We start from the raw sequence: 22,194 nt of genomic DNA on the forward strand, positions 1-22,194 counted from the left end.
TCCGCAGACAGGGTGGTGGTGGGGGGGGTTTCAGGAGACCTCTGATGGAGGGGTGGTCCACAAAGTGGGGGCAGAGGACTCCACCTGATCAGAGGGGATCGCTGACCAGTCCTAAGAACAAGAAAAAAAAATATGTTGATATATGATGGTCAAATCAATTGGGTTTTTACTGTCATTCCTTTATATAGCTTGTATACGTGGGACCATGAATGAAAAGATTTTACTGGACATGAATGCAACACTTATGTTTTTAAAGTAATATCCATGTACTGTACAGTATAGCAGAGCCAGGACCTCCTCTAAGGGCTATCACAATCATGTGAGCTGTGGCTATCACTGGATTAAATCAGCTGCAAGATCATTGCGTAGATCCCAAGATGTGTTAATCCTGCTTGGAAAAGCACCTCAGATGAAGACGTATATTAGGAGGAGAGAAAAAAAAAGGCATTAAGTTGCATCTCACATGTAGCCATGTAAACAAACTGAGAATCACTTAGCAGCCAAACAGGCTTCTGAACTGTCTTCTGGACTGTCTGCCTCAAATCTGATCAAATCTAAAGTGCATTATGTCTGGCTGATGGTGCAAATGGCAGTGGCTGGAATTAAGCAGGTCAGACTGAGGAGACTGAGTGGAAATAATGTAATTAATGATTTCTTCTGTTGCTCAGATGGACTTTCCACTTGTTGGCTCAATAAGGACTGGAGGAAAGGGGTTGATAAGGAAAATGGAAAAGCTTGTGACATGAAATTTCAGACCTCAAACTAAAAAAAAAAACCCAAAACGCCCCCTCAGCACCTTGTGGAATATGACAAACTGCTGTCAAATCAACAGGACTGCTCATAGCATCAACCGTACCCAAAGTATAACTAGTTCTTTACTTTTAAATGAGTTACACTGCATATACCACAGGGTTCCAAAAATCTCCATATACAGAGAAATACATATATCAGCAACACATGGGTTGTGTCTTCGTCAGTGGATGCTCGTAGACGTCCACTGCCCGGTCACTTCTAGTGTTTTTTATTTTGTTAATAAGTTTGGCAACATGTTTCCTGTTAAAGTCAATCTCAATCTTGAGACACTATATAGTAAACTGAGTATGTATGTATACATTATTAAGATTTTCCTTAAAAGGTTTTATTTCCCCCTATGTATGGAAAAGTTTGGGATACCCGCTAGTATTTATCGCAATCAACATACAGACATATTTGCTTGTTGAACCGATAAAACTGACTACACAGTCACAGTGACTACACTGATTAGAGGAGGGAAATCCCATTGACATTAGCTTGGCAACACTTTTGCTAACAAAAGACACCAATGCCCCCCCCCAACTTCCTTAGTAGATTTGAATACACAGAGGTTGAAAATGATCTGATGACCTGAAATGATGTACTACTGAGTTCTTCCTTCCTGATTCTGAGGTAATTAAACACAGCATTATTCATTTCAATGGTTATAAAATCTGCCTAAATCTGGGCTAGTCTCCAGTCTCCATGCCTGCAGTTTTGTTTGTTAATTACCACACAGTTAATTAAAGACTTGTGTATAGTGTTTCAGTACTGAGACAGTTAAGCTCTTGCCTTCTTTCTTTGTCTTACACACAGTGAAGAGGTTACTCAAAGGGCTGAAGTGCAAGGAAGTGTCTAGGGGTTGGGGTTGGAACTGTAGCGAAAACAGGGCTTTGACAAATCCATTGTAAAAAGGATATGTGTGTGTGTGAGCATGTGCCAGAGCACTTGCAAACGGGAAAAGGAGGGTTAGTGAGTTACAGCACGTCATGTATGATTCAGCTGCCTGCTGATAGCATACAAGCTTCCTTAAATTCCTAATTAGGACTTACTGCATCAGCGGAGGTCAGCACCTACACTAGTACATATTAACACACAAAGTAAAGAATAGGCAGGTTTTCTGTGAGCTGGGGTGCTGTTACAAGATCAGTAAGAAGAAAATAAACAAAAAGAAAATAACTTCATAAAGCTGTGGAAAGAAATCTTGAGAAACATTGCAGTTATTGCACTTTAACAAAACAGACAAGACCACTGAAGAACTGAGCACATACACTTACATGTGGATTCTGTAAACACAAGAGGGAAACAGGAAGCATTCACTCACTCACACACACACACACACACACACATACACACACACACACAAACACACATCCAAGTTTATGTCTTTTCACTAGCAGAAACAGTGTGAACAGCAGAACAATAGTAACAACTGAGTGCATTATCACAATGTTGTGTAACAAGTAAGATAAGTTGTGCTTTTCATTCATATTGTATATGATCAGCTTACTTGTCTATAACTGTCTTACTAAAAAGATAATTCAATGAAAGTTTAATGGTTTATAATTTCATACTACGAATTATGTTAAATCTAAACAGCATATATTCATCCGTACATTGTCTGTGCCACTTGTCCTACACGGGGTCACAGGGAACCTGGAGTATATCCCAGAGGACTCAGGGAACAAGGCACGAGACACCCTGGATGGACCCATCGCAGGGTACAATCATGCTCACACACTTCGGGCAATTTAGATTTCAACTCTCAATCAGGTTACCCCCAGTATTTTGACTAGGGGAGGAAACCAGAGTACCCAGAGAAAACCCCTAAAGCATAAGAGAAACAAGCAAATTCTACACACTTTCTACTCAAATTCTACTGAGCAGAGGCAGGAACCGAACCCACGACCTCAGAAATGTCAGGCAAATGCGCTAACAACTAATGCCTCCACATAGAATATCTGAACATAGATTATTGAGTGTTTGGTTTTATATACATCAAGCCTGATTCTGCTGATCCACCAATCAGGAGAGTTTACTCCCAATAAACACCTGGCTCTAATGCTAAACTCCTGCTCCTATAAGCACAGACACCATGTGTGTTCAATTACATCTGGAAGCAAGGCAGATCACCAGGACTGAACTTATATCACAGAACCCAAAGCAGTTCCATTTATTTTGCCGTTATGTGAAAATAATCCATGATGTGGTGGCACATGGAGTGTTATACCTTAGCTATTTTCCAGCAAAGAAAAACTGTAGTCAGTGGTAATGAATTAATTTTTAATTACAATGTCTATAGTTGTGGAACATCTATAAAAATAAATTCGCGCCTCTTATCAGATAAAACTGATAAAAAAAATTAGAGTTGTCTTTCAGACATGAAGTTACTGAGAAACTGTAAACTGCTACACAGCACTGACACTAGAGACTCCTTACAAAAAATACTAAATAAACATCTCCTCATTAAATCCTTCACCATATCAACAATTACCAGATTTTTGTGAAAGGTTATGTAGTGCTTTAGAAAATTCCTTAAGCTGTTGAGATAAATTGCAAGCCCAAAATAGTCGCAAGTTCTGCTTTCTGAGCCGTGCTGTTATAGAAAATGAATCAACACCTTCTGATCAGCCGGAATTCGAGTGTTAAGGAGCGCAAGTTCATGCCCATTTGTACACGCTGTATGCACATCCATTTGTTAATCCTGTCTCTAATTATCCCCTGAGTTTCTGCACTAATATTCTACTACAGATAATCCACCTCAGCTGGTTTCTAGGAACACACGTGCACACTGCACACATGCAAATGGAGTACATGTATGTTGTGAAAGTAAAACTCATCTGGATGCAATTCGCTTTAATGTGGAAAGTAGGGAAAGTAAACATGAAGCTGTAATCAAGGTTTTGAAACGCGTAGACGGTCACGCTTACATACTCTCGCTCACTCACACGCACACAGAGCACTTGTTGAATGTCTTAGCTTATTGTTATTCTTCATTTTAAAGTATGTTATTCAGTAACTTGAGTTACGCTAATAGGAAGCACATGTATGTAGTTACAAGAGCGAGCAGTGTACTATAAAACCCCCCGGTTAAATTCTAACTCCTACAGCATGAGGGTCAGCGTAATGTAACAGTGGGTGTAAAGGTAACTTTATAAATTTCATTCAGGGCTGCTAATCTTAGTGTTCACCACAAAGCTGAGCAATGTTGACAGCCAGACTTTCCCATGACTCGTGTCTAATGAGAGCCATGCGTGCTGCGATTATGACGAGACTTTGAAGAGCGCTGCTGTGGAACTGCTATCGCGGCATCACTATTGTCAATCAGATTCTAGCGCTGATTTCTTGTTACTCGCATTAGGTCATGTTATACCACAGCACTGGCGAATTTGTGAAACAGATTGCTGAGAAGGTGCCAATTTGTTTTCTATAACAGAGACACTAGTAATTCAAACGATATTAATGTGCTTGTTCTGGTACTTCATTGTTTCTATAGTTACAACTCGGTCACAGGGACTTGTACTGCCGACGCGCCACACAACCTAAAGCTAATAATAAAAGGATTACAAAAAGCTTACTGTTGTTCAACAGAGAAAAACTTCTGAGCATTGATATGGTGAAGAGATTTATTACAGAGCATAAGTTTTAAGCCACAGGAGAGATTTAAGGACAGGAGTTTCCTGTTTCCGGTTTCTCTGTAACACGCCAAGCTGAGATTTCTGTCTTATTAGCTTGAAGAAAGAAAAAAAACAAGAGGCTGGTGAGAAAAGGGCTGTTTATAATTAATGTCTGTCATAATTAGGGTCTAACAGGCAGATCATTTAAATTGATTTACTGATTTCAAATGCAACGATCAGAAATCGATTATTGATTAGAAATAAGTTATTGTGGAAAAACCTGGTGTGGCGACTGGTGTGTGGTTAAAAATAATTCAGATATTTAAACTGATGTAAATAGGCCGGCGCGGTGAGTTGCCCGTAACTCCGATACTTAAAATAGTCCTTCGCTATGGCATCATCGTTCTCAAATTAACAACAGGCTTACCCCAGATTCTCAACAAAGTAGGTCACATATCGATCCGAGAGACTAAATCAAATCGTATCGTATCATGCAATTGTGATTTAATGATAGTGTAAAATATCGAAACGTCATCTTCTGTACCATATCAAATCGTATCATGTCATATCGTGGCAGATACAAATATCAAAATATCAAAACATTTCCGTCAAATATAAAAACGTTTACTTAAGAATCTAAATTTTATGTACAATGTGTCATTCATTCATTAATTATAAATAACGATTCTTTGCAAATTGCTGTGCTATCAAAGACATAAAAACACTTAAGAAACATGCCGGTATTGGAAAATAATCAGCTTTAGGGTAGTAACGATATGTCTTTTCACACCACCACGGCACTGATTATTTTACTATAACAGCGTGCCATGTCATGTTTTATTCCTTACTTAATAAGCACATTTCGTTTTCATTTCTCATTTCTGTCACATTGTGTCTACTTTCCAGCTCCTGCTGAACTGTCAATGCACAGCAAGTCAAACACACACACACACACACAGATGTGTGTGCTGACAGGTTGGATTGTTGGTTCTGTCAAAACTATCATAAACATGCATGTTGTTACATTTAGATTAAGTTTGACACAAAATGATGCAACCAACCCACTCTGTGAAAACTCTAGAGTGTGGTGATGAAGTGCTGAACAACAACGGTCACTCCTGTGTTACTTTCTTTCCCCCTGAAGCTAACAGTTCTCACCTTCCATTACCTTCCATGGCACACAAAATAAGCAACATGGTTTTAGAATTTCAGCTTACTTTTACTACAGTCTGGTTGTGTTTCTATAAATCTGTGACAGTGTGGGACAGTAAGAGTGTATAAGCTAAGTAAATCTAAGTAAAATGTAGAAATGGAAACAAATGCTAAATATGTTTTGGGAAAAGTTTAACCAAACAAAATAAGAAGACCTGTTTGGTATTCTGATTCAGATTTATGTGTAATCTTTTTATTTCTTTTTTTTCTGCATTCAATTATATTAAGTATTTGCTGCAATGCTTAAAATATTTGGTCAAGCGGTCAGTACCGTGATCCTGCAGTAACATGGAGCATACCATGGTGTACTTTTGTTCAAAGTGTAATACAACAGACAACCTTCAATTCCTTGCACTGTTACTTTTACCAATGCAAACACACAGAAAGGCACAAATAGAAAGAGAGTGTTATAATTAATACAAATATTTCCACTTGAGAATCTACATGTCTTGATTTGACAAAGCAAACAAGACGTTATAGAAGTATTGATGTATAGGAAGAATATTTCCACTAGAGAACACTTCTATTAGTGTAAAAACTTGATTTATTATACTCTACTTAAAGTCCAAACAGTGAATGACAGACCATCTTTTGCAAAATGGAAATTAAAATAAATATGAAATAAATAACCGAGTCTGTTAATAGAGAGTGTTCCTTGGGTTTGTGTTATTTTTATATTACTTTATTGTTCAGGTTTATCGTTAAGTGTCACTCAAGCTTTCGGCCGCTCAGACTCTGACCGATCGCTCTGTTAACACAATAACCTGCTTCATATGGAGAATTTCACTAAGCGTACGAACCTAGGTCCACACGTACACACACAGACAATTCACACATAAACTCCTCAAACACTTCGCAGGATTCCGGCTCAACTATTTAAACTTGACTCAACATCTGGCACATTAATGCATCTGGAAACCTAGAAACATGATTGAAACATTTAATTCTGCAATAGAAAACATTCTATTTTTTAGGCTTCAAACATATTCATTATTAAGTATCAGAACTGTTCAGATAGCGAAACTGTCAACTGGCGTAAAATATTAGTAGACCAGAAGAACCAGTAAAGGTTTGCGCCTACCTTTCAGAGAACATGGTATATATGTTGCAATAACATGCTTTATAACTGCCTACAACATCTAAATAGCTTCTGTAAGTTGTAATATGCACCAGATAGCCAGGCATATGCTGGATTTATGAAATTGAAACAGGTTGAAACAGAACAGAACATATATATATTATGTAATCTATAATCTCTGTATAGATTATATATATATACATACACATATATATAGACTCTATAACATGTCTCAATTAACATGACTAATGTACATAAATTTGATAATGACATGTTTACAGTCTGCTGATTTACATACAGTTCAGTTATATTGTTGTGTACGAACACACACACACACACACACACTCATGAAGTTCGTTGTGGTTTTATAACCTATAAGACATTAAATAATGTAATAACAGAACTTCATCATGGGCCATACTGGTGTCATTAGTTTCTGTTAAAGTTCTGGGCTACAATCAGGAAGAAGTCAGAGTTGGAATGACAAGAAAGGGAAAAAATAAAAGTGATAAAAAATCACTGCCCGAGTGTTGTGAACACGTCTGGAAACAAGTCGTTCTCGAGTTTGGCTTTAGATAACAGAACTTCAGCGGGGGAAACAACGTGCGCTTCAAAAATCTATCCCCGGAGTGGAGTAGGTTTAAAAAGAAAATAACACGCTTACCTCTTACAAGAGAAGAGCTGAGGCAGTCGGTCAGTCGTGGTGTCTCATTTAAGGGCAGAATGTGGACCGAATTAGCGCAGTATTTCGCCAGCTCTGACGGCGCAGCTTGAAGCGCGAGGAAGCAGGAATGTGAGGAATGGGCTCAGGGAATGAGGGAGAGAGAAAGAGAGGAAAGACTAGGAGGGGGTGCGTAATGAGGGGAGGGTCCGGCTCTGAAAAGGAAAAGGGACAGTCCTGCTGTCGACTGGAATACAATCAGAGACACAGCTCTTATCAGGATATGGAACCAAGTGAGCCGCTGAATGTAAATGGACATAGATTTGGGTCATTCCCTGTGGACAGCAGCTTCTGTGTCCCTGAACAATAGCCACCTCTCATATAACCTGTTGTCTTCTTATGGTCTACGTTGATAGTGCACAGTATTGAATAATGCAAATGCTGTAAAGCCTTCAAAATAAAGAAAATTAAATGGAAAACATAAAAACAAGCAGTAAACATGAATAAACTGGGCAAAGTCAGTGTTTGGTGTGACAACACTTTGCTTTTTAGAAAAGCAGTCTGGGGTAAGATACACTTTCTGTGGTTTTACAAAATAAAAAGATTTGAAGGTAAAGTTTTTGACTTGCTTCTGTTTGTGAAAGCAAAACCCGAGAGATGTTGGTCTGTTTGTTGGTCTGCTTGAAAAGTGGTCTACTGTAAAACTGACAACTTTGGAAACCTAAGATGTTTTGCACTGACTCAGTCATGAAATTCAATTTGTTGAGCAAATTCTGCAAAAACTTGCCACTGCAGCTGAGAGAATACATATAATGTAAAAGTGAACATGTAGAACATGTGGTGTAAATAAATACAAAATTAAATCATTTGATTTTCGATGGTTTCTAAGTTCTTGGACGGTGTGTGTGTGTGTAAAAGAAAAGTAGTTTTCTGCAGTTCTGCAGATAGAAACACCTTGTTGATAAGAGTTGTTAATGAAGAAAGGCTACAGTAAGTCAGATAACCACTCTGTACAGTTGTGGTTAGCAGAAAAGAATCTCAGAATGCTTTGAACCTTTTGAATCTTAAAGCTAATGGGCAACAACAGCAGAAGACCACATCTCTGAAGACTGGAAAAATGTAGCCTGGTCTAATGAATCTTGATTTCTGCTCAGGCTCACAGATGATAGGGTCAGAATTTTGGGTCAACAGCATGAGTCCATAGACCCAACCGGACTGTGTCAACAATCCAGACTGGTGGAGGTGGTGTAATGGTGTGGATAATGTTTTCTTGCCACACTTAGTGCCAGTCAATCACTGCCTGAATGAGAGTCTATTTGAGTATTATTTGCTGACCATGTGCATCCCTTCTTGGCCTCAGTTTACAAATCTTTTAATGGCTACTCCACACATGATGATGCACCATTTCAAGTCGTCTCAAACTGGTCTCATGAACATGACAATGGGTTCAGTGTTCTTCAGTGACCTTCCCACTTTCAGACAAAAATGCATTTGGAGGTGAAACCAGAAGGTGAAATTTTTGAATATCTTTTCATACTGCCTCAGAGGCATTTCACTTGCAGAGCTGATGAAGAATAATGTTAGAAAAGATTCTCTGTTTCCCTGGTAACATTACCTACTACTCTTACTTTTTTACTACGTTCACTATTATTATTATTATTCTACTATATCAGATCAATTCATATAAAAAATATTTTTAGATGTTCTCTCTAGGGCCTTGTCTGAATTTTCTCTCTGTGTCCTTCATCCTACCTGCCAAAACATGTAGGAGGACTGGTTATATAAAAATTGCATGGGTATGAACACGTGTGTGTGAGTGAGAATGTGTGTATACATATTGCCCTGCAATGGACTAATGTCGCACTCAGGGTCTGCGCCTTGTTCCCAGGTTTCCCAGGATAGGCTCTGGATACAACTCAACCCTGAGCCATGAGCGGTTACTGAAGATGAATTAATCCCTATCATTTTCCCCCTATTATTACTTTCTACACTGTTAGTAGGTTGCACTTTGATTGACTGATGTTCCTGATACTGCAGCAGAGTTTTCCAAAATTGAGCAAATTATGCCCCACATTTGTTAAGCCTGTAAGTCCAAATAGAGTGGAATATACATATATCACATCAGTCATTTCTTTTGAGGAATAGAATCTTGAGGAATAGTGTGAATAGATATCTAGACACCATCTATGGTTGGTATTCTGGGACATTCCTTGAGCAGTAAGAAGCTTCCTACTTCTGGTACTGGACAGTCTCTTCTTTTCTAGATGCACATGAGTATTCACTCATACTTAGTTTATTGTGAATCAGTCATCTGCTACAGGGATATTGCCCTGCTGACCTAGTTCTACAGGAAACCCTGCACACAACTGTAAAATGTTATGTAGTCAGGGTGGGAGTATATACAGAAAAGTACATAGAAATTATACTTAAATGAAAGTATTGACAAAGTCAAAATCTTACATAATAAAAAGCAGAAGGATTGGGCTAAAATGTGTACTAATGTAAGGGACCAATTTGTCATACGTAGGGAATCTACAATTTATTAACATAATAGATGTGTAACCATAATCAATAGATACATGTGACTAGTCTATAGATCAACATATTGTAGTGCTCCAAGGTGGTGGACAAGGTGTCCCTGGCAAGATTATGCATAGACACAGCAGATATAACATTAGTTGCAATACTTAGCACTCAGTAACTGTTTCAATGCTGAGGATACCAGTGGGAGAGGATAATGTTACTTAATAGTTTTCCTGTTTAAAGTATGATAGTCAATGCTGTGAAACAACATCTGTATTTTTTTGAACAAGAAGCTGCTGGAAACAGAGGACATGACTGGCTGTGCATCCTTATCCTCATTCTTGGGCTTTATTTACAGTATGCAATATTATATAACGTGGGTCTCTATGAGGGTTAAATTAATCTCAGGATCTAGGAAGGACCCTTTAAGACTGGTGGTCTATATAATAGTCCTAGGATTGATCTTCTTCTTCTTTCAGCTTTTCCCTTCAGGGGTGGCCACAGTGAATCATCTCTCTCCACCTATCCCTATCTACTGCATCCTCAACACTTGCACCCACTAGCTTCATATCCTCATTTATTACATCCATATACCTCCTCTTTGGCCTTCGTCTTTGCCTCCTGCCTGGCAGCTCCATGTCCAACATTCCCCTACCAATATACTCACTCTCCCTCTTCTGGACATGTCCAAACCATCTTAATCTGGCCTCCCTAACTTTGTCCCCCAAACGTCCAACATGAGCTGTCCCTCTGATGTACTCGTTCCTAATCCTGTCCAACCTTGTCACTCCCAAAGAGAACCTCAACATCTTCAGCTCTGCTACCTCCAGCTCTGACTCCTCTCTCTGTCTCAGTGACACTGTCTCCAAACCATACAACATGGCCGGTCTCACCACTGTCCTGTACACCTTCCCCATGATTCTTGCAGATATTTTTCTATCACACAGAACTCCCGACACCTTTCTCCACCCATTCCAACCTGCCTGCACTCGCTTCTTTACCTCTTTCCCACACTCTCCATTACTCTGGACTGTTGACCCAAAGTACTTAAACTCCTGTACCTTCTTCACCTCTTCACCCTGTAATCTTACTGTTCCTCTTCCCTCCCTTTCATTCACACACATGTACTTCGTCTTACTATGACTGACCACACATACTTCGTCTTACTACGACTGACCTAGGATTGATGACGGCATAATTACATGGCTTCAGTTTTCCAGATAATTTCATGAGAACCGACTTCATTGGTCTGACTCACTGAGACTCAGTAGACACCAGTGCAACATTTTTTGGTCTGGACAACCAGGATTGTCTACAAAACGCGGTTTGTGGTAGGACCAGTACAACAAGGTGGAAGGATCTAAGCACAAAGAATGCAATTTTGTAAAAAGAATGCAATTTCCTGATAACATGCCACCACTGAGTTTTTGACTGGAGGGAGGTAGGTAGATGGTTTTTCCTATGTCCAATAGATGATCATCAGCAGTGTGACCCGGAGAGTCAAAGAAGCTCTTGAGTAAGGACAAGTCCAGCTGCTGTGTGAAGTGTTATCATCATTGGAATGTCTTCAGTGAGGTCCATCCAAACAAGTAAGATTAAATCATCTTCCTTCTCACCACTCTGTAATGTGATTAGTGTAAATGAAAATGATTTATTCACATAGATGGATTATCAAAGACAGGTTTTTCAACATTTCTCTGTAAAAAACCTTAAAAGATACCTTAAACATGGCTGTGTTATTTAAGCAAAGTGAATGAGGCATTACAGCAAAAATAATTGCACTTGTACACTTCATGAAGTAAAACTTCCTAATCCTAACCTCAGGTGTTAAGGAAGCAGTGGTAGATGAAATTGCAAGTGTTTGCACGTGAGCTACTGAATTAAACCTTTGTCTGTAGTGGTGTAGCAAAAAATTCTCCTTTGTACTATGATTATTTATTTTTTTGGAAATAAAGCCCTAATTATTATAAGTTATGGTAAATGGCCTAAAGTTTGTGGACACTTGGCCATCACACCTATATATGCTTGCTGAACATCTCATTCCAGATTTATTCCCCTTAATCCAAAAGATGTTGGAGTGTGATTGTGGAGATTTGTATTCATTCAGCTACAAGCTTTAGTGAGATCAGACACTGATGTTGGGTGAGGAGGTCTGGAGTGCAGTCAGTGTTCCAGTTCATTCCAAAGGTGTTTTCCCTCTAACCTTCTCAAACCCTGTCTCATAGAGCTTGTTTTCTGCACAGGGGAATTGTCATGCTGAAACAGGTTTTGGTTCTCTACGTTGTACTGGATTATCCTGAAATTATACATAACAGCATGCAAACACATTCTATATAATTTTGTGCTTCCAAAATTGTGGCAGCGGCTTTGAGAAAACCTTCATATGGATGTGATGTTCAGGTCGCCACAAAAGTACACAAAAGAAACATGTAACTCACTGAAATTAAATAAGCAAATTTTTTTAAATAATGCATTTCTAGTGTTTAATTCATTTTAATGCAATCCAATCCTGCAATTAAACTTAATTATGGATTTAATTATAGACAAAAGATTTCTTATTTATTTGTGTGAAAAATAAATATTTATATATATATATATATATATATACACACACACACACACACACACACACACACAAATGAACTGCTAAACTTCCAAATCTCTAAATTTACCAGCTAAAATGACCAAATTATATTCACTGAACCTTACCTTTTATCTACATATGTCAAGTATATATGAATAATTTAAATTCCTTTTCCAGACGGTGGAAGTCATGTACTGTTGCTGTAGTACACAGCTTTCTCTGCTCCAAAGCCTGATCAAATTCCTTAATCAAGTCCATTGTTATTCACTTAACCATTAGATTATATTAAGCAGTGCTGTGGCTTTCTAGCATTTTCCTTGGGTAATATTTGCTCAAATATTGATTTTCATCATTAATGTAAAATTCAATTCAATTTGTATAGCACCTTTTGTAATGGACATTGTCTCAAAGCAGCTTTACAAAAGAAGAGAAACAGCAAGCCTGTGGTGACAGTGGCAAGGAAAAACTCCCTGAGATGATATGAGGAAGAAACCTTGAGAGGAACCAGGCTCAGAAGGGAACCCATCCTCATTTGAGGGACACTGGAAAGTAAATAATGTAACTGTAACTAATTAATGTCCTTTCTACAACAGCAACCAAGGGCCCATGAGGAACTATTAGGCCACTGTATTTTCTGAGTTCATTATAGACACTAATTCCTTGCTGTCACACGCTGAACAGTAAAACACTGACTGTGTTTCTACAGACTGCTCACTTCTCACCTTCTTATTTAGAGAATTTAGGTCACCGAACTGACAAATGCTATGACAACTTTTGTTGTTAGATGTTCTATTAAAAATCACTTTATTTAATCCAGTTTTAAACAATTCCTTCAAACAACCTGATTTTTTGCGAAGAAATATGCAAAAGCTTTAAGAGTGACCCTGCTAAATACAAAAGACAAAGTACTCATTTTATGTACTGACATACAAAGACTTTAATGGGTTTTGTTTCTCCATTTATCTCTGTTTTGTTTTCTTCTGGAGGTCATCTCCCATAAGAATTCCGTACATGTTCTCAGAGGGGAAGCGTGGGATACAAGTGAAGGAGTAAGGAAAGTGAGGCTACACGTTTCACTGAATTTGCTCAGTATTCGCTTCATGCTTATAATCACACTACTGTAATCCCACATATGAAGGCAATGCAAAGAGCAGCAAATTATTAATATCTATCAAATAATTATTTACATGGAACATTTTTAATGAATGTCTTTAATTTGAAAAAAAAAAAAGATAATAAGCAGGTTCAGTGATTTTTTTTTTTTTTTGGTGTAAAAAGAAAATACATTACTACATTACATTAGCATGGAAAAAAATAATAAATAAAAATACACAAGAAAATGTGAAGTCCTCTCTGTAGTGACCCCCAGTGGTGTAGACGGAAGGCTGGATCCTTATTACTGGTGTAAGAAAAGCAAAGGTGACCTGGATCAAATCACAGCTATGAGACATTTTGCTACGGAGACCAGCAGCTATTTTGTTAATCAGGTTACAGACACATTTAGTGGTGCTTTTTGAACAGCAAACGACACAGAACATAACTAAATGAAGTCCGATGTTCAATACAGTCCAAGTCGTGTACGCAGATGTGTATCCAAGGATAATTTACCTGCATCCATGAATCTGTCAACTTCCACATTCCACTCATTCCCTTCCTTTTGGATTCCCAACATAAATGTCCAGTCACAGTGGTATTTAACTCACAAATCCAAAGTGTGAAATATACTGTGTGAAACAGTCTATAACAACCTAGCAACTTCTCTGTTGACTTTTTTTGTATTTAAAAGGCGACAACTTTTTAGGTAAGAAACTATAGAATGTATTTCTCTAGAAAGAATATAAATTAAATTATTGCCCCCTGTTACAGAAGTTGTACTCTATTTCTTTGAAAAAATATCAGCGATCCAAAAATCAAACAACCTTTATGTGAAAGAAAAAAAAAACAGGACTGTACAGGAAATTAAGCTTTGGTCCATGCCTACTTTCTCCTCTAACCTTATAGCATATTTAATAGAAAGCAAGCAATAATTCACACACACACACACACACGTATACGCATACGCACATGCACACACACGCTTTAACAAACATACAAGTTTATAGTGAAACTTGACCTTGGTACAGGTTTGATGGGAGAAAAATGGAAGATGAGCATTTAATGAAGTTTTCAGTCAAGAATTCATGTCTGAGTTTTGTTTCATCGCTGAGCTCATGGCATTTTCCCCTCCAGTCTCAGTGCTGTCATGAGGTCTCAGGTCTTTGCAGAAACACTAATTTGGAGCATAATTGGTGCCTAAATCTTTCTGCCAAACATGCAGATACTTCACTTTTTGGAAAGGAATTTCATTTTGTGTCCTGCAAAAACAAAGAATCAATCAGTAAGAGATTTGTGAGTATTCAGGTGGATGTTTTTTTTCCAAGCACCTACCTAGACCTTTGAGAAACTTGTTGACTCCTCGATTCTCAGCTCCTGGTAGTGAGTCCAGGTAATCTTGAGCCCTAACCTCAAACAAGCCTGTCCAATAAGAAAGCATTAAATTACGTATATTTCTTAGACAACAGCAAGCTGTAAAAGAGCATGATGAGCACCTACAAGTACCTCTAAGTCCCTGCCTGCGCATCTCCCTCTCCTGAATAAAGGCTGCAAACATCTGGGTCTCCATGAACACCTCCAGGAAGCGGCGCAGACTCTTTGAAGACACGGCCTTGCGGAAGGCTTCGCGTTGGAATGACAAAGGTGTGGGTGAGGAGGAAGACGCTGAGGACTCTTCATCACGTTCGTTGCCCCCCATGAAGAGAGAGTAGTGTCCGACTATTTCCACAAAGAAACGGACGAAAGCCTCGGACACCACGGCGCTCAGAGAGCAGTGCTCTGAAGAAAATATACAAATGGAGGAATATGTCAGGTTGTTAGGATTCTTTCAGCAGGTTCATGAATCAGTGAATCAATAAATAGTGTAAAAGTATCCATTAGTCCTTCATGCTATTCAGTTAATACTATGTATGAATCAACCATGGATTAGACTTATTAGAAACACACTATTAGAAGTTAATCATAAAACGGACATCATTTGCTTGTGTTCATCTAGAAAGCTTCCTGAAATAGAATGTACCAGTGGGAAGGTCTCCTCTGTCAGAGGCCAACTCTTTCCTCTTCTCAAGAACATACTCAAGAGCAGTCTGCAGTTTGTGAGGCAGGATGGAGTCTTCATCATCCAGCTGAAAAACAAAAAAAGTACTTGGAAAAATAATTGTAAAATACCCAGCACCCTCACTTTGTGAAAACACTGTCAGTTCAGTTCCTTATTCACACAGCATGTTACTGCATCACATGTTTTAGTGAGACACTGAAACAGGGATTTCACAGGAAGGTATAAAGTCCTACCTGTCGTAGGAAACGGCTACTGCCAAGGTCCACCACCAAGACCTGTGGGAGAACAGAGGAGTGAATAATGTCATTTCCTTTGAGTGTGCCAGTTTCAGTTTTATCTCCACACAGCTATTGTTTAGGTGAGGAAGAAGGTCAGAGTTCAGAGCCAGCAGATAGAATCCACCTGAACAGGAAGTGCTCATGGAAAATATTAGAAACGGATTGCCCTTTGACCTCTTTGCCAATGCCATTACTCTCCACACACACTATTAGAGGGATTTGCTCCACTTTTGGGCTGTCCTCTTTTTCCTTCCTGGTATCATGATGCAGATAACTGCATGGCAACACTGCAGAATATTTTCCTACAACAGCATCTTCCATCATATTTTATTACTCTTATTTGCCAAAGCTGAAGATTTATCAAAGAATGAACACATCATACTTTTTAACAATATATAGTTGTGGAATGTCTCTAAGACACGTTACTTCCAATCATTTATGTTCTAGCAGCTATAAACAGTCTGACCATCACCAACTTCTTTCTTTTCGTTAATAAGGCAAAAAAATAGAGTTGGGTATGTTACATAGATACCAGGAAGCACAAACTCCCCCAGCTCCCCTGGTTGTTGCAAAGCTCTGACTCCTGAGACACCTTTGATAAATGTTAAATAATAGTGTAATACTGATAATCAAGCCTTTATGGATGGCTTACCTCCTCTAGTGGGAGCTCCTTGAGTCGAGGCAGAGAGCTGGACAGCAGGCCCACGATGAAAGGAGTCGGAGTGCAAACAATGTCCATCATAGCGGGGGGCAACACGGGGATGTATGTGTGCTGCCATGTGAAGGGATAGAGCAGGGCCACTACTGCATGACAACACTGAGACAGTGTGCTAGAGAGAGAGAGAGAGAGAGAGAGAGAGAGAGAGAGATTCACAGATTTCACAGAATACAAGTGCTAGTGCAACAAAAGCGTTCAATACCCTCAAACTTAAAAGTGAGCCTTTACTAAACTATTGCCACAGATTTGGAAGTACACAAGTGTACAGAATGTCTTTGTATGCTGTAGTATTACAGATTCCTTTTACTGAAACTAAGAAACCCAAACCTGTTGCAGCATGACAATGCCCCTGTGCTGATGTGTAGGTTTGAGTGGAACAACTCGAGTCCTGCACAGAGCCCTGACTCTGACTCAACCCCACTGAACACCTTTAGGATGAACTGGAACACTGACTGCACCCCAGACCTCCTCACCAACAACACTAATGCTCTTGTAGCTGAATGAGCACAAATCCCCACAGCTACACACCAACATCTAGTAGAAATCCTCCCCAGAAGAATGGAGCTTATTATAACAGCAATAAATCTGGATTGTGGCTCTGATGGTCAGGAGTCTACAGACCTTTGACCTTATCATGTAGAAAGGTATATTACAGTGAGATGAATGTATACAATCCAGGGATGAATAAGTACAGTGTAAGAATAAGCAATAATGTGACAAAGGATTAGGAGGAAAACGGGCTTTTAACTGTCATAATTGGCATGCTTTCTTTATGTAAGAAGAGATTTATATTCTTGTTTGATTACCCAAGTTAAAGGTTATTTTATTAAGCTTGCATTTTTGCATAGGTGTCTGTGAATAACTGTTAAGCAAATGCAACTCTTCCATGGATGTTGGCTTTGTGAAGTTCTCTGTGGACTGTTTTTGTAGAAACAGGGTCTATAAGGTGGATATGAAGTTCTGCTGTCATTTTGCTGCAGACGTTCTGTGTTGGTTGGACATAATCCTTCCTAGCATTCAATGGTCCCTATCATTGAGTTTTGATTTCCATCAAATATTCTTCTTCGCTGATAAAGTCTTGTCACGCTTTGTATACGCAGTCATAATCATGGAGACTGTTGCTCTTGAAACATGAAAGAGTTGGGCTGTAAAACTTACAGAGGCTCCTGCTAAACAGGCTTCCAATGAAAAATAAATAAATGATAATCACAACATTTATATTTTCACAGTAGCCTACACAAATAATATTACAACGGGTGTTCACATTATTTTGTCCAACCCCTGTATGTACAGCGAGACAGATGGGTATATAGTGATTTAGTGATTATCATAATATAGAGAATTTTATTCTATTTCATTCAGCAGCTAGTGCGCTCAAGTATAAGAATACAGGATTGCATGAGCTGACTTTTACAGAAATCATTCCTGATGCTTGAGTTTACAACGAGACTAAATAATAACTTCTTGGGTCAATGTATGTGCTTGACTGTTTCGACCACAAGGAGGCGGTAAGGTACAATATTTCAACTTGGACAACTCTGATAACTTGAAATCAGAATTAAAAGATAATAGATGAAGTGTGTTAAACAAATAATGAAAAAAATCCCTCACATAAATTAAATCATTGCTGAATCTACTGGACCAAATCCATCCAAAATTTGTCATCATGGCAAGCAAACAGCCGTCAACAATGCAAGGTTAATATGTTGCATCTGTGAGTGAGTCTGTTTTCATTTATACTCCTTCAATAACAATTTGAATAGATGGAGCCAATTTTCCACTCATTTCTGAGCAGTGACACGTCATCCTTCTCTGAAATCATCTTGCTTATTTTAACGAGCACTGGAGGAGAAATTACAGCAAAAGGATATCGATTTATATTGCGTCAAGTTTGTATTGCACAATGCTGGCTGCAGGATTTCAGAGGAGAGGAGGGAACAGGATTATAATGTTTTTAATCTGTCAGAATTTACACAACACAGTCGATCTTTATTTTGCTAACACCAGTGCCTGGCCCATAGCCGCTTTTTCCAAAAGAAAAAAAAAAAAACTATTTCATTTCCATGGCAACGTTATAACAGTTCAGCATTTTTTCCTCTAAGACAAACGGTTCCAGGGGCCACAACTTTTCCCTCCGCTTCTAGTGTCACATCTCTGTTTGTCTCTTCTGCTGAACATTTATTAGCGTCTCAGGACCCGAACTGTCCAACTTTGGAAACCATGGTGTAAGCTTATTCTGTGGAAATCAGGGCAGCAAAAGAAATTCTTCCATAATGTTCTATCTATCTATCTATCTATCTATCTATCTATCTATCTATCTATCTATCTATCTATCTATCTATCTATCTATCTATCTATCTACCTATCTACCTATCTATCTATCTATCTATCTATCTATCTATCTATCTATCTATCTATCTAGGGTTATGTAAATAACCATCTCTACCTCAGTGCAAAAAAAATGACATTTTAGCATGTGAAAATATCTTGAATATAGTCAAATTTATCCAGAATTTAGAATTTAGTTATTTGAACTTTGAATTTTGAATTTCAAGCTTTACATTTTCTGTATGCAGATAAAGCTAGAAATAGTTTCTTATATTTGGTGTATTGTAATCTGACAATAGCAAATGCTGGATCTGTTTGATTTTAGTCAAGAAAGGTTCCCTCCTTCCTTGTTAAGATGTACAAACTAAATAATGATACCTAAGCTTGTCTGCTGTGAAGATCACTCTCCGCTCCAGCAGCAGTGAGGCGAAGACTCTCAGGAGGAGACGCAGACTCAAAGAGGAGAAGAGACACTCAAAATCCACGTGCTCCAGCCGCGAATCAGAGGGACGACACAACTCTATTACCTGAGAGAGAGAGAGAGAATTATAGTGGCAGTACTACGTAGAATAAAATGGTTGCACAGTGGTTAAGTTGGATACTGATTGGAAGGCCCTTAACTAAATATAAATCTAAGTCACTCAGGACAAGGGCGTCTGCCAAATACTGTAAATGAAAATATAAAAAAGATTCCCTCAAGGTGCTCTAAGGCTTCTATTATTTGTCCCACAGCAGGAAGAAATGGTCTATGACCGGACCCTACATCCTACAGTAAGCCTTGAAGGGCTAATTATACTATATGGACAAAGGTTTGCATAATCATCACACCAACACAGTATGTGAACCTTCCCCCAAACTGTTGCCACAAAGTTGGAAGCACACAACATTTTGAACTAAGAGTCACAAATCAATTCCAGCATGACAATGTCCCTGTGCACAAAGCAAGCTCCGTGAAGACATGGATTTTTTCCAAGGTTAAAGTGGAAGAACTCGAGTGTCCTGCACAGAGCCCTGACTCTGACTCAACCCCACTGAACACCTTTGGGATGAACTGGAATGCTGACTGCACCCCAGTCCTCCTCACCCAACAACAGTGTCTGATCTCACTAATGCTCTTGTACCTGATCCCCATAGATACACTCCAACATCTAGTGGAAAGCTTTTACAGAAGTGCAGAGCTTATTAGAACAGCAAAGGGGAATAAATCTGGAATGGGATTTTCAACAAGCCCCTATAGGTGTGATGGTCAGGCGTCAAACCTTTGGCCATTTGATTTCATAAAACATAACCATCATATAATTTGATAAAACTTCCATCATAGCGATGCAACTTGAGCTGTGATAAAGGCTATACATGTAGAGGATGGAAAATGTCAGGTTCAGGACTCTAAGTGCCCAAAGGTTTTAGCCACATGTCCTGTGCAAAGCAAAGTGTTGGTGTAGCTTTAAGGGACCAATTACTATTCAAAATGTCTGGCAAAGTATAAACAACAATATAGACACTTACAACTGGTTGCACCAAAGAAAAGAAATCTCTAAAGTAGCCTAGCTTGTTCATACAGTACAGTGCAAAGCCTAAATGTTTATATGATATCTTCTGCATTCTTGTATCTGTAAACATTTATCAGTCAACTTTTTACATTTATAAATGTTGTTTCCCCAATAGTTTTATGACAGTAAAGAAAGCAACATATTCCATACAGATTTCAGACAAAAATACAATTTCAGGGATTAAACACAAAAACATAAGCAAGCCAGAAGCACTGTGGGAGACTCTCCAAGATGGTAAGAAGAATCCAGATCAGTCAATAATCTCATAAAAATAAACAAAGTTTACATGTGAATTCTGGACAAATATTAACATTGTTTAGTTTATTGCTTTTTACTGCTCTTTTTACTGCTCTAGATTTTTTTTTATGTAGAAAATGTTGAGTTTTTGCAAGGCATCAATTTTCTTCCAACTTCATGTGGACAGTATGATTACTGGACATCTTGCTAAAATACACTCTTAAATACAATGGCACATATAAATGGAAAGAATCATCTGATAAACAACAAACAGGATCATTTATATCCGGCAACATAACAAGCAGTGTTCCTCAGCAAGCATTAAGGGTTTGTGGTGTAAATGCACTGGTTTCTTCTCTCATCATATGGTTTAGGCCTGAATTTGAACCACGATTAATGATTCAACTTACTGATGCCACTGGCTATGTTGGCTGTATACATTTCCAACCCAGTGCAGCAAGTTGTGTTTAAAAACATCTTGAAGAACACTGCTGACTGAACACACCTCGGTTCCTGAGCCTGGAAGGAAGTTCTTCACAGTAATAGTTCTCCCTGGTGCCGGGAATGGAGCCTCCATGATGCCCCTCATGAAGGGCTGCACCAGAGCAGGGGAAATTGCTCTCCGTTTCTCAACCTCATCCAACATCTAACATAAAGATTAACACATGGATTTCATTGCATACTTCAGCTTTAGGGAAAACTGTTTACTGTGTGAATATATATCTAATATTATACATTTTATATATGACTTTATATACACTGTTAGAACATACCTTGGAGAAGAGATCGAAACAACCCAGTCGACTCACTATGCAGTAGACCTCAGGCAGGCGTCTACCCTTCCCAGTAGGCTGTGAAACAACATACACACACACATACACACACACACACACACACACACACATACACACAGTCTGAAATTACACACATTCTCAGTGTCCTGATTCTACAAAAGCAAAATCTCCTGTCCCTGTACCAAACAGTGTAGATGACAGTGTCTTTGTCATTTTAATAAAAACACACCAAATAGCTGTCCACAGCTGTCCATAGCAAGCAAGGAATCTGTTTCAACAGCATGAAAAGCAGCTCACCAGTAAACGACGACAGTAGCCAAATCTTCTGCTCCCATCTTCCCCCGTCAAGACAAATGAGAAAGTTTCACTAAAAATAGCAGAAAAATAAAACTACATTAAATATGATCCTGACATTTGAACAATGTTTAACAATAGTGTGGTAAGTTACCTGGGAAAATTGTCCACAGGGGCCCAGTCTTTGGCATCAGGAAAGCAGAACTGAGGAATGACCTTTAGCTGATCTTCAGCTTCTCGCATGAACTTGAAACTCCTCTCCAGCTAAACGTGTAGCAGTCAGATCAAGAAAGAGCAGACTTTTGACAGATCGAAGGTAGCACAAAGGGTCTGAACAAACCCTCAATAAAATGGTGACTGTTTATAGATGTTGTTGT

At 38.7% G+C, this 22,194-nt stretch overlaps 1 protein-coding gene and 1 long non-coding RNA gene across 3 annotated transcripts in view; both read right to left on the reverse strand.

Annotated features, from left to right (window-relative positions):
- Positions 1 to 21: 21 nt before the first annotated feature.
- Positions 22 to 7,817, reverse strand: LOC131365162 (uncharacterized). Its single transcript, XR_009206564.1, has 2 exons — positions 7,364 to 7,817; positions 22 to 111 (listed from the first exon to the last, which is right to left on the reverse strand). It is a non-coding gene; the product is annotated as an uncharacterized LOC131365162 (long non-coding RNA).
- Positions 7,818 to 13,305: 5,488 nt separating this feature from the next.
- The window catches only part of si:dkey-82f1.1 (DENN domain-containing protein 2A), a 35,884-nt gene continuing 26,995 nt past the window's right edge, over positions 13,306 to 22,194 (reverse strand). Inside the window, exons 10-20 of one of the 2 annotated variants that reach the window (XM_058408335.1) lie at positions 21,972 to 22,081; positions 21,821 to 21,890; positions 21,503 to 21,580; positions 21,235 to 21,375; positions 19,321 to 19,469; positions 16,549 to 16,726; positions 15,852 to 15,893; positions 15,580 to 15,685; positions 15,066 to 15,338; positions 14,895 to 14,981; positions 13,306 to 14,821 (exon numbers count right to left, since the gene is read on the reverse strand). In XM_058408335.1, coding sequence (XP_058264318.1) covers positions 14,790 to 14,821; positions 14,895 to 14,981; positions 15,066 to 15,338; positions 15,580 to 15,685; positions 15,852 to 15,893; positions 16,549 to 16,726; positions 19,321 to 19,469; positions 21,235 to 21,375; positions 21,503 to 21,580; positions 21,821 to 21,890; positions 21,972 to 22,081 — 1,266 coding nt within the window. In that variant the 3' untranslated portion in view covers positions 13,306 to 14,789. The remainder of the gene's footprint in view (positions 14,822 to 14,894; positions 14,982 to 15,065; positions 15,339 to 15,579; positions 15,686 to 15,851; positions 15,894 to 16,548; positions 16,727 to 19,320; positions 19,470 to 21,234; positions 21,376 to 21,502; positions 21,581 to 21,820; positions 21,891 to 21,971; positions 22,082 to 22,194) is intronic. The other variant, XM_058408333.1, reaches the window with a different exon arrangement.

Source organism: Hemibagrus wyckioides, linkage group LG14 (genome assembly GCF_019097595.1).
Source record: "Hemibagrus wyckioides isolate EC202008001 linkage group LG14, SWU_Hwy_1.0, whole genome shotgun sequence".
Classification (NCBI taxonomy): domain Eukaryota; kingdom Metazoa; phylum Chordata; class Actinopteri; order Siluriformes; family Bagridae; genus Hemibagrus; species Hemibagrus wyckioides.